General features: G+C 55.1%; 3 protein-coding genes across 3 annotated transcripts; 2 read left to right on the forward strand and 1 right to left on the reverse strand.

The window, feature by feature from the left end:
* Positions 1-1699: 1699 nt before the first annotated feature.
* On the forward strand, positions 1700-4150 carry B0T26DRAFT_627423 (uncharacterized protein; the record flags this gene model as incomplete). Its single annotated transcript, XM_060436205.1, has 2 exons — positions 1700-3744; positions 3868-4150. Coding segments are annotated over 2 exons (2328 nt in total), but the record flags the coding sequence as incomplete, so codon positions are not given.
* Positions 4151-5883: 1733 nt separating this feature from the next.
* Positions 5884-9279, reverse strand: B0T26DRAFT_623116 (uncharacterized protein; the record flags this gene model as incomplete). Its single annotated transcript, XM_060436109.1, has 2 exons — positions 5884-8493; positions 8713-9279. Coding segments are annotated over 2 exons (3177 nt in total), but the record flags the coding sequence as incomplete, so codon positions are not given.
* Positions 9280-10367: 1088 nt separating this feature from the next.
* B0T26DRAFT_600168 (uncharacterized protein) lies at positions 10368-11581 on the forward strand (the record flags this gene model as incomplete). The annotated part of the gene is made up of 3 exons (XM_060435712.1): positions 10368-10924; positions 11004-11037; positions 11129-11581. Coding segments are annotated over 3 exons (1044 nt in total), but the record flags the coding sequence as incomplete, so codon positions are not given.
* Between the last annotated feature and the right edge of the window lie 214 nt (positions 11582-11795).

Genomic DNA, 11795 nt, shown 5'->3' on the forward strand with positions numbered 1-11795 from the left:
GGAGTACCCAAGGTAAATACCTCAGTATGTACCTTATCTTCAGGGATGACGCGCCAACATGAACTGGATTGCGAGCCTCCCTCCTTCAACCATTGATACGGTAGGTACCTATCTAGGCTTGGTTCACGACTCACAGTGGGCAGTGGCTTCAGAGATGTGCTTCAAACTGCCGCTCCAATCAATATGCGGATCGGGGAAGGGAAGTTGCTTGCAGCCTACAAAAGGGAGAGGGAGCAAGCACAAGCAGGCAGGCTGTCGTGGCACTCCAGCTTGTTGAGTTCGCGGCAACTTCCTGGGCGGCCACTGGCTGGTCAGGTCGATCCTAAAGGAGGTTGACACCGCCTTCACAGTTGGTCTTGTGCCCCTGTACATTGATTGGATTGAGTTGGGTTGGCTCGCCCGGATTGGCTGGCTGGCTCACTTCCACGGCACCCACTAACACGCCGGAGAAAGGTAAGCCTGTGCTGCTCCACAACAGCTCCAGAATTCCCTAGCGGGCAACCACGGCAGACATGGACAGGGGCCGACACACACGTAGCGGACACGCAGATGTACCCCCTGCACCTGCCCTGCTGCTGCTGCTGCTGCTGAGTGCTGGAGGGGGCTGGACTGCCCTGAACCTGGAGTTACAAATGGGAAAGCGCTGCAGTGCTGGCATCGTCGCCGAGTCGTGCTGGCAACGTCGCCGAGTCGAGTTGTGCGTCACGTCACCATGAGATTGTTATAAACCACCTCAGCGGCGGATCTGAACTAAAGCTTCCATCAAGTGACGACGAGCCTGCGAACTTCTGCACCCAGTACATACAGCGTCATTTCATCTAGACCAGTCTCCTCTATTCCGCATCCATCCGTACCTGCTGTGGTGGTTTTCCATTGTTTCCAGTCCTCTCTTTCTCCACCGGGTTTTGATTCTGGACTGCTTGGCCTTGTCGTTCCGCGCCTCTTCTTGATTTTCCAAGCCGCTTAAGCCCGCCGCCCCTTGACGAGCTTGGCGAAACCAGTCAAATCCGAATCCGACTTCCATCCATTGGACTGACGTGATACTGTGAAAGTGCAGTGCAGTGCAGTGCTGTGCTGTGGCAGCTGTGCAGTGCTGTGCAGCGCCGCTTGCTTGGTTTTGGGAGATTCCTATCCTAATTGATCCCCATCCCGAGGCCTGGGCGATGGATGATGTGCCTGGTGCTTAGCCGCTGCCGCCACCGCCGCCGCCGCCGACTGCGACTTTGACCTGCTCCAAAGGTCCTCGATGGTCTCGGTCTCAAACCTCTCCAGCCTCCAACAAGTGCCTAACCTAAAGTACTTACTTGCTCAAAGAAGACGCCACCTCAGGCCTTCCTCCCAAGTCGAGCCAGCATCGACTCCAGACAAAAACCAGACAAGACAAGACAAGACAAGACAACGTCAGACGAGCCGGGCAACAAAGAAGCAAAGAAGCGTCCCAGCCATGGGCAGCTTTCCAGACATAACCTGATTTCCACCCGAATTACTGTTGATGCTGCTTTGTTAATAGCTGTCGGTCTTCTTGGCCACTATTTGACGCTTGACCCCTGGCGCTCGACTGAGTCGACTCTACTCTGACGCCCTGCCCTTTCAGTTTCCCACCATGCCCATGTTCCAGGAGCAGCGTCCGGGTCCCGGTCCGTGTTCGGATTCGGGACCTCAGGATGTTGTCCCCGATGCCCCTCCGCTTTCCCCCGATCCGGTGCCATTTCATGTCCTGTCCCGTCTTGAGCGGCCCTTGAGCCGCCGGGTGTCGGAGGAAAGTATCAGGACTGAGCTATGCGAGGGACCTCTTCTTGACAGCCCGCCCAGGAAGCCTGCCACCCCCGAGCAACCCCTGCCGAGTGCCGTTTCCGATAGGGCCGAGCTCATCGAGCGTCTTAAGAGGGGCGAGAGTCCCACGTGGGTACCAAACCACCACGTGCGTCTCGAGTCGTTATACCTGCAAAACAGGACGTATTCTCCCTCCCCTCCCAGCACCCCCCAACAGCAAACGCCTACCTCGCAGTCTCTGAGCTTGCTGCCTGCTCCCACCATCACGCCCGAGAAGCCAGACTCAAATACCAAGCCAGAGGGTACCCTCGAAGTCGACCTAGCCGACGATGTGCTAATGCAGGATGGACTGGCCATTGAGCGCCCGCGGTCCGCCCTTCACAGCGGAAACTTCACCCCGGATGAGTCTTCTCTGTTTGGTCGCCGCCGTCACGAGGGAGGATCGCGGGACGAAGATGGCCACTTCGCTTCTGCTAGCACACCGTGGATGTCCACCTCGCCACCCAGGGGTTTCAGTGCCTTTGACTTCACCAAGCTGTCAGCCGACTACAGGAGGGATGCGTTTAGGACCTCGGGCCCTTCCTCGCTGTCTTCTTCCGTCTCGTCAAGCTTTGTCTACAAGCCACCGACGAGCCCACTTGTCCAGTCCGAAAGCAACGAAGACATTGACTTGACATTGCCCTTGGATAGCATCAGGATTGCCGCAGCCACTGCTCGTAATCCCCGGAGGCACACCCTCCACTTTGCCCAATCCTCGACATACGCTACTTCTACGAACCATAAACAACCCCCTCATCGCCGCGAGAGCACCTATCCTTACCAAGCCCACCAACCCCGCCGCTCTCTGACGTCGACGCCCACCTTTTCGTTTGCTGGCTCGCTGCCTCAGACACCCGCCTTGTTCCGGCCAAGACGGCCATCATTTAGCTCCGAAGTATCGCCATTGCAGCACGCATCATTGGTAGGATCCTACGAGGAGAGTATTCTCAGGGGCCGCATGTCCACAACCCCATCCAAGCCATTGGAGTTCACAGCGCAGATTGGTGTCCTAGGCCTCGGAAAGTGCAAGCCAAGCCTCCGTTGCCCGTCTCATGTGACGCTTCCTTTCTCGGCCGTTTTCTACAATTATGGAAGCACATCCCACGGGAGGACCAAGACCGAGGATGGCCCAAGTCCATACGTCGGTCAGATCGACTTGGAAAATGGTCTCCCAAACCCCGAAGAAGCCCAGAGGAGCAAACGGAAACTGCAGATGAGATACGCAGCTGAGCTCAAAGTCCTAGACGACGAGTCATATATGCAAGACGACCCGGCAGACCTGTCTGAAGGGGATGCCCGCAAAATGGCAAAACAAAAGAGGAGAGCAAGATCACCAAAAGCCCCTCCCGGCGGTCGATATCGTATCCCAGAGAAGGGGCAACTCCAGATAATCATCAAGAACCAGAACAAGACCGCCGTCAAATTGTACCTTGTCCCATATGATTTGGCAGGCATGGAGCCAGGGACGAAGACATTTATACGCCAACGGAGTTACTCTGCTGGTCCCACCATCGACAACATCCCAGACCGGATGGAGAGCGAGACTCCAACCCGTCCGACTCTCCGGTACCTCGTACATCTGCATATATGCTGTCCATCGAAGGGGCGTTTCTACCTTTACAAGGATATTCGAGTCGTTTTTGCCAATAGAGTTCCAGACGACAAGGAAAAACTCCGCAACGAGATAACGTACCCAGAGCCGCGATTCACGCCGTACAAGCCGGCACGATCTATGCACCCACCTCTGGCCCCGAACCAGTTCCATGGTCCTGGGGCTTTGCTGGCAGCAGAGCAGGCCTTTAGGAGACGCAGCTCTGGGTTCTCGTTTGCCCACTACCAGAGTTCTCAGTCCTATGATGGCTTGGACGGCAACAGTTTAATGCCAGACTTACCAGCAATGCCGACAAGCATGGCAACTCAAGCGAGCTCGCCGTTTTCTGGAATCGGCGGGCTAGGGAATAATGTGCCGGTTGAAGCGACACCATTGGGACTACTCCTCCCTTCAGCACGAAAGAGGCCACACCACCCGCAATTGCAAGACGGCCCCGAGAGCAGCGAAGCCACAGATGTGAGTATAGCTACGCCAGGCAAGCAATCACTCGTTTCATCTTCACCTTGGATGTCACTCTCCCAGCCGGACACAAAAATGACCGGCCTCGAATCACCGGCCACGCCACATTTCAGCGCCGCACGCTCTGCTAGCAGCGATATCGGCAACTATGACAAGCTCACCAAAGGAGACGCTGGTTATGGCGGCAACGCCTTTACACTAGGGTCAAAAAGCAGCGGCCCGGGATCGACAGAAAGTCTCTTGTCCAAACGGTTGCGGTCATTGGGGGTCCAAGGCGGCGGTGGCGGCGGGAGTAGCGACCAGGTCATCGTCGCCTCTGAAGACACTGGTAGCGGCCAAAACAAGATCAATAACTGGCCAGACGCTCCGTGGTGAGGAATGGGGATATCAGGAAAAATAAAAATGCAGGGAAAAGACTGCTAGCATATGTGTATCTATAGTGGGCTTTATCTGCCCGCCAGTAGAGTGGGATGTAGGATATATTGATGGAGTGCTTTTTGGACTTTTGGCATCCTGAGCATCAAGTAGCATCAGAGGACCTTCCATGGGGTCTTAAAATTTTTTTAAAGTAAATAGTTAAAAGACCTATTTAGATAGAATACTTAGCCCAGCATTTTGTGGGACAATATTTGCTCGCATGCATGCCATCAACTGATATCTTCAAGAGTGGCGTTTTAACTCGTCGCGGCATGAATCCTGCGTGCGACAGACGCAAGAAACAAGAAAAGGGGGCAAGAGACGGCGGTAGATAATAATTCACACGCCAATTTAGCTTTTAGTGACTCTTACATATGCAGAGGTCACCAGAGTTCAACAGGAAACTTGTTGCTACTTTTGTTTGGCGTAGCGGGAAGAGGTAGGTAATTATTATCCAAGACCTCGAGACCCAAGACCCGATGTCCTATTGCTCCGTTCATTTTATATACACAAGGTACTAATTTACACGTTCGGTGTATACTATACAAGCCCTTGTAACACCATGGAATTGCTCCGTTTCTAGCCTAAGCGCTGTATGTGAAAACCCCCCTCTAGTATAATTTCATCTATGGTCGCTGTTAATATGCATACACGTCTGCAACCGCCGCCTTCGGCTCCCTTTTCTGCTTCCTCCGCTTCGTCCTTCTCTCTCTTTGCGCCGGTGATCGAGGGGACCGTTTTGCTTCGGGTGGGTTGACTTCGGTAGACACGTCTGAAGCCGCCGCCTTCGCCTCCATTTTCTGCTGCACCGATGATCGAGAGGGCCGTTTTGCTTCGGGTGGGTTGACTTCGGCAGACACGTATGTAGCCGCCGCCTTCGCCTCCCTTTTCTGCTGCCTCTCCTGCGCCCTTTTCTTTCTCTGCACCGATGATCGAGAGGGCCGTTTTGCTTCGGGTGGGCTGAATTCGGTAGATACGTCTGCAGGCGCCGCCTTCGCCTCCATTTTCTGCTGCACCGATGATCGAGGGGGCCGTTTTGCTTTGAGTGGTTTGGCTTCGGTAAATACTACTCCAGCCGCCGCCATCGCCTCCCTTCTTCGACGCGCCCTTCTCTTTCTCTGTACCGATGATCGAGAGGGCCGTTTTGCTTCGGTAGATACGTCTGCAGCAACCGCCATCGCCTCTCTTCTTCGACGCGTCCTTCTCTTTCTCTGTACCGATGATCGAGAGGGCGGTTTTTCTTCGGTAGATACGTCTGCAGCAGCCTCCTTCCCTAGCCTTCTCATACGCGTCTGCCTTCTCCAACGAACCAGACGCGCCCTTTGCCTTCTCCTTGTTAGATAGGGCCGTATTGCTTTGCGTGGTTTGGCTTTGGTAGATACGCCTGCAGCAGCCCTTTTCGCCAGCCTTCTCTTTTTCTTCAGTAGATAGCGCTGCTTTGCTTTCAGTAGTTTGGCTTTATAGTTCCTGTCCACTGTAGCTACACCAAGCGCGTCCAAAGTCCCCGGTTCGGCTTTATAGTTCTTGTCCACTGTGGCGACACCAATCACGCCCAAAATTCCCGGTTTGGCTTCGGACTTCATGTCCTTGAATAAGGCGACTTCGAATTCCGAACTACCGCGGATCAAAGTCGACAGGGCGTGTATGACGCGAGGACACTGTTCGCCGATCCTGTCGAGAGCCGAAGATACTCTGCTGGACCAGTGCCTCATCTCATCCAATTCCTGGTATTTCTTGGCCAACACAAGTAGGGTGTGGGCAGTTGGTCTTGGGCGATGGAGATGAAAGCCGAGTCTTCTCCATACGAGGGGAAGATCATTATTTTTTACTTTTTTTCTCACACGGCGGTTTTGGTACCAACCTGTCCAGTTCGGCATCAGCTGTTTCTCGCAGACGGCGAAAGCTTCATTCCACATTTTCATTTTGGCGAGTAGCTGCACATTGATGTTCCAATTCTTGCTGTCCACTTCAAAACCGTCTGCCTTGATTTGAGGAATCAACTGCACCAGCCCGCTCGCGTCTCCCTCGACAAAGCAAACTCTCTGCATCGTTTTGAGGGGGCTGCTGAGATCATAGCGGAATTTGGGTAGGATCCTGGTGGTATTATCTCCGGCTTTGGGTGCCTGGCGCCTTTGCTTGGCTGCTTCCAAGACGATGCGCCATGTTGCCCTGACTTTGTCGTAGTTTCCCTCGGCGAAATCGGCGAGCATGATTGCATGCAGCATCCTGATTGAAGCGTTACCTGGCTCGGATGGGAACTGACTCTGGTAGAGGTTGACTATTTCTTCCACGGTTGAGAAATCTCGCATCTGGGTCAGAATGAGGATGGCCTCGGAGGACTGTGTGGCGGCCCAGCGAGCGTCGGGAGCAACCGCGCTGTCAAGAGAAGTGCTCTGGCTCTGTCCCGCCGTCATGCTGATAATGTTCTTGAGCGAAACCCGTGCTTTCTCTACTTGCTTGCTCCTCGATGGTGTCTCCGAATATTTCTTTATTAACTGGTGTAGCGCCTTCATGGTGTTGGCTGTTCTCTGAGCAGATGGGGGAACTCCCTTCGCCGCCAAGAAGTCGTTGATCTTGAGCGCAGCGTCTGGTTCGCCGGTAACAATGAGAGCCGACATGAGAATCATGTAATGCTCAACTGTTGGGTGGAACGTCTTGTTCTTCTCGGCCTCCTTCAGCAGACGGAACGCGTGCATCGACTGCTTACAATACATGAGCGCCAAGAGGAGTTGGCGATAGGTATCATTGTCGTACGGCAGGCGGTGGCTGGTCATGACGTCCAGAAGCCGGTTAACCGCGTCTAGATCCCGCCGCAATCCGTGGTGATGTAGCAGAGTATTCCAAAGAACAGTGCAGCCGTCGTGACGGCCAGGTTCCTTGGTGACTGCGATACAGAGCTCTTCGGCTTGGGAAAACTGGTCATTCTCACAGTATGCCTCAACCACGGCGTCGACCATAGCTATGTCGGGCTCGACCTCAAACTCTTTTGCCAGGCGGAGGAGGTCTAGAGTGAAGTCAAGGTCGCCGCGGGCCCCCGACATGCCCATGATAGTCCCGAAACTGACGTGGTCGACCTGGCTCTGCTCGAACATGTGTACGAATGTCTTGACGGCTTCGTCATACATCCAGGCACGCGCATAAGCATTGAGTAGGACGTTCCAGTACTTGGTGGGTGGGGGCATGGTTTTGGCGACTTCGTCAAGCACCTCGCGGGCGGCTTCGGGCTCGCCCCTCACGGCATGAACGTGCATCAAACTCATGGTGAGCGACGTGTCTTCCCGAGCAAGCAAGGGTAGGCACGCCAGATATTCCTGGGCGAGTCGCTTTACCGCCCCAACATCGCCGCGGTTGGCGTAGTAACTTAGGAATTTTTGATACCCCCATTGAGTCATGTCCTTGCCGGTCAGTTTCCAGTCCCGGAGCAGCTCTTCCATCGCGACTGTCCCGTCCGAAAAGTGAACAGAAATCATGGCTCGAAAGACGCCGCTGGTAATGGACATGCCAGGAAAAGCCCGATATTGCCTGTAAAGGCGAGCGGCAAGCTTCTTGTGCCCCTTCTCAGCACAGTGGATAATGTATGATGCATATGGGACATATACGCGTTCATAATCTGACGTCGATTTGCATCCATGTCGGAGACGTTCAAGTATGAAGACGGCGCTCGACTGCTCGAAAAGGGGCATGGATTTGTTGGTCAGAAGCCTCATAAAATAATCAAGGTCGGGTCTCGCGCGCGATCCGCTCCAACTGTACAAGTCTTGAATCCGTTCTGGAAAACTTGGCACGGTGGCCACGCGTTCAAACGTCATTGTCTGATGGTCGGCTCCCGGAATCGCTGCAGTCCGCCATATCAACAGCGCGGCGTGAACCAAGGACCACAACTGTTCCTTGAGGCCGTGAGCAAGCAAAATATCCAACCCCCGGTTGTTGTTGCCCTTGGGCTCTAGAGATGACGTGAAAATATCGACGGCAGCCTTGGGGTCCTGCAATACGAGGTGGGCGTCGATAGCTGCATTCAGCGAGTCCAAGTTCCGCTTATGTACGGGGCAGAGCTCCAAGAGCTTCAACACTCTCGTGGCGTCTGCCTGCCGACTTGACTGGGCGAGTTTCGCCATGACGACGGTCCTATACTCGTCCTTGAGGACAGAGTCGAGATCGCAGTAGAGGGTCCAGATACGATCGTAGGAAGAACCCTGGTCGGGACCTAGCTCCGAAGACAGGATTTTCACTAGTGACATAGCCTCCCAGGATCGGACCCCGATGGGCGAGGGAACCTGAAGTGCAGGGCCATCCAGGGCCGAGTCCTGACCTTGACAGAGCCCCCGCTCTCCATCTCCGTGAGACTGATGGCCAATGCTCACCCCTATCAACTCTAGCGTGGCAGATATCTCGCTTGGCGGCTTATCTGAGACAAATGCACCTCCCTGCTTGTCTGCGCCCGCGGCTTTGGCATGTTTTTGCGTCTCTGAATGCGCGGCTTTCGCAGCAGCCTCGAGCGCAGCAAAGGAATCTCGCTGCGTTTCTGCGCCTTCAGTCTCGGCAGCACTACGGGATGGATAGGGGATCGAGGAGGTGTAGAAGCGGCCGGGCAGAGAGCGCGCCCTCTGGCTCGACCCGTCGCTGTCGGAGATGGCTGGACGTAGCCTCTGTAGCAGGCCGAGTGCTGGACTGGGGTAGAGGAAGTCGAGCAGGAAAGCCGATGCCGTCATTGAATCGAGCTTCTTCTCCGAAGGGGTCTGCGACGGGGGAGGAGGGCTGGGGGGGCTGGAGGCGGCTGGGGCGAGCAATGGCAATGGTAATGGCAAGCGCGTGAGAGAAAGGCAGGCGTCGAGGAGCTCGATGTCGGGGGCGCCATGGCTCCAGAAGGTCGTTTGTAGCTGTTGAGGCCGATGGGCCGTCTTGCGCAGGGGCCTTAGGGTGGCAGGGAGAACTCGCTGGAGGTTGCACGGCTCGAGGCTAGCCGCGGTCCTCTCCAGCATCGCGATCGCGGTCGAGATGGCACGGCTTCAAATCTCGGCAGAGGTTGGCCAGACGCAGCCAGCCCAGCAGCACATGGCTCGTCCTGTAATGGTGTGCTTGCGATGTTGCCTGGCGGTGATCAGAGGCTGGATAAACAGGTGACAAATCCCCTCAACCTAGGTTGGCATTGAAATATCCAGTCTGCACCAGATGTCGAGGGAGTTAGATAGCGCTCGCGCCCAGTTCAGTGAGATAGATCGAGTCTGGACACTGAAACCAAAATTTTCGAGAATCAGGCGCGAGGTGCTCCATAGCGTCCTCCGTAGTGCTAGTAGGTCTTTCTGTGGAGTATGAAGGCCCAAGCTTTCTATGCACTGCACTCTCTGGCCCCTGTCGAGACAAAATACCGTCGTAAGATATCTAACGGAAAACGCCGAACTCTAAAATGATGCCACTGACGCCCGAGTGTTATAGCCAGCTGCCCCAGGCTGAAGCTATGCGCGGGCATGGTCAACAAACTGCTTCACTTCTTTGAGGTCCTCGACCGGCTCCAGTTCGTCGTGCACCTTTTCGGCGAGCGCATCTGCCTTGAGCTTGCTGCGCTCGTTGCGCATTTTCTCGGGAGTCTTCGACTGCCGACTGACAACCCTGCTGCAGGCAGTCCTGCCAGTATGTTGCTTCCAGACGGCAACCGCGAGGACCTTCGAGTAAGGACTTCGCGGGCAACAGACTGTATTCCACGTCGTTCACGGAGTCGTCAACGGCCCTTACAACAGCGCCGACGGGTTGCAGTCAGGTGGAAAAGTATGGGCTAGGTTATGTTGTGTGTAGTAAATTACGACCCAGCAGAATCTTGGATTCAACAGTGCTCCAAGACCTCTCATTATTCGGAACGGACCGAAGCTAGTGCGGTTAACAGTGCGTACACTGTATCGTTGCGTTGATTGTAAATCGAGCTAAGTGCGGCAGCCAAACCAGCCACTGGACATTCAAGACCGCTGTTCAACGCGATCTAGAGACGCCACCTTTAAACTCCTAACCCCAAACCACCCCCCGAGAGATGGCGGATGTCGATACAGCGTCTGGAGATGCAGCTGGCGTAGCTACCGCGCCTGCTGCTGTCTTCAAGAAGCGCGGCGCAAAGGGCAAGGCAAACATCCGAAAGCGACCCGCGACGCCTCCACTAGTAGCCAGCGACGACTCGAGCGATTTCTCATCTTCCGAGGACGACTCCGGTCTGAGGGTCAAGCGCAGGAAGAACAACACGGGTGTTGGGACAGCGGTGTCCAGAAACAAGGCCGCAGCTGCTGCTGCGACAGACGTCTCGTCAGCCACTATCTTCGAAGCCGACCGCGGCCTCGGGCTCGACAGCAATCAGGATGCGACCAAGTCGAGCAATTGGTTCGACGAGGACGTCGACGGCGCTCTCTCGGCAAAGAGCTTGCTCGGTTCCACGCGCGCCCTGCAGTCTAAGAAGTCTGCTGGCAGCAGCAGCGTAGAGGCCGCCCAGGACCCCCCCGACGGTACCTACAAGGGCCTCGCCAACCAGACCTCGTACATACAAAAGAACCCGAACGCGCCTTCGCGGATTGTCGGGCCCGTGAAGGTGCCTACAAACATCCGTACGATTACAATTACAGATATGGCGCCTGATGTGTGCAAAGAGTGAGTTCTTCCCTCTATAACCCCCCACCCATAGCTGCGTATCTACCTTCGCTGACTTGGGAGTCTCATCATATCGTAGTTACAAAACAACCGGCTTCTGCGGCTTTGGCGATGTAAGTTCATCATCCCTAATCTAATCCAAACCAACCTAACCCCATCACAACCGGGTCTATATACTGATATGGAAGAAAAAACAAACCGTAGTCATGCAAATTCCTTCACGCTCGAGAAAACTACCTGCACGGGTGGCAGCTTGACAAGGAGTGGGAGAACGTGACCAAGGGGAAGAAGACGGTAGGGGGCACGATTGTGGCGAGCGCGGACCGGCGGAACCGAAACGGCGCCGACAACAACGACGACGACCGGGACGCCGAGGAGGAGGCCATGCTCGAGAACATACCGTTTGCGTGCTTCATATGCAAGGGCCCATACAAAGCTCCCGTAGTGACGCGGTGCGGGCACTATTTCTGCGAGGCGTGCGCACTCAATAGGTATCGCTGCGATCCCGGGTGCGCGGCTTGCGGAATGGGCACCAACGGTGTCTTCAACTCGGCCAAGAAGCTACAGAAGTTGCTCGAGAAGAAGAAGGAGCGGGCTGCGCGCAAGAGGCAGGAGGCCATAGAGGCCGGGGAAGATGTTAGCGAGGAGGAAGAGGACGAAAGGAACGAAGAAAACGATTAAGAGAATCACGAATTATCAGTCATTCCCTCTCTTATGATGCTTTGTTATTCTCTCGTGCCTGCTAGCGCGTGGTGACAATACGTGCTTGATTTCTGTACTTCTAGGTGGCACAATTACCACAGTACTCCGATTTACCTCCCATCCCATCATGCGGAGCATGGGGCCAAAAGTCATTACACTCTGAAGTCAT

The sequence above is a fragment of the Lasiosphaeria miniovina genome (genome assembly GCF_030549165.1).
Source record: "Lasiosphaeria miniovina strain SMH2392-1A chromosome Unknown B0T26scaffold_3, whole genome shotgun sequence".
Taxonomy (NCBI): Eukaryota; Fungi; Ascomycota; class Sordariomycetes; order Sordariales; family Lasiosphaeriaceae; genus Lasiosphaeria; species Lasiosphaeria miniovina.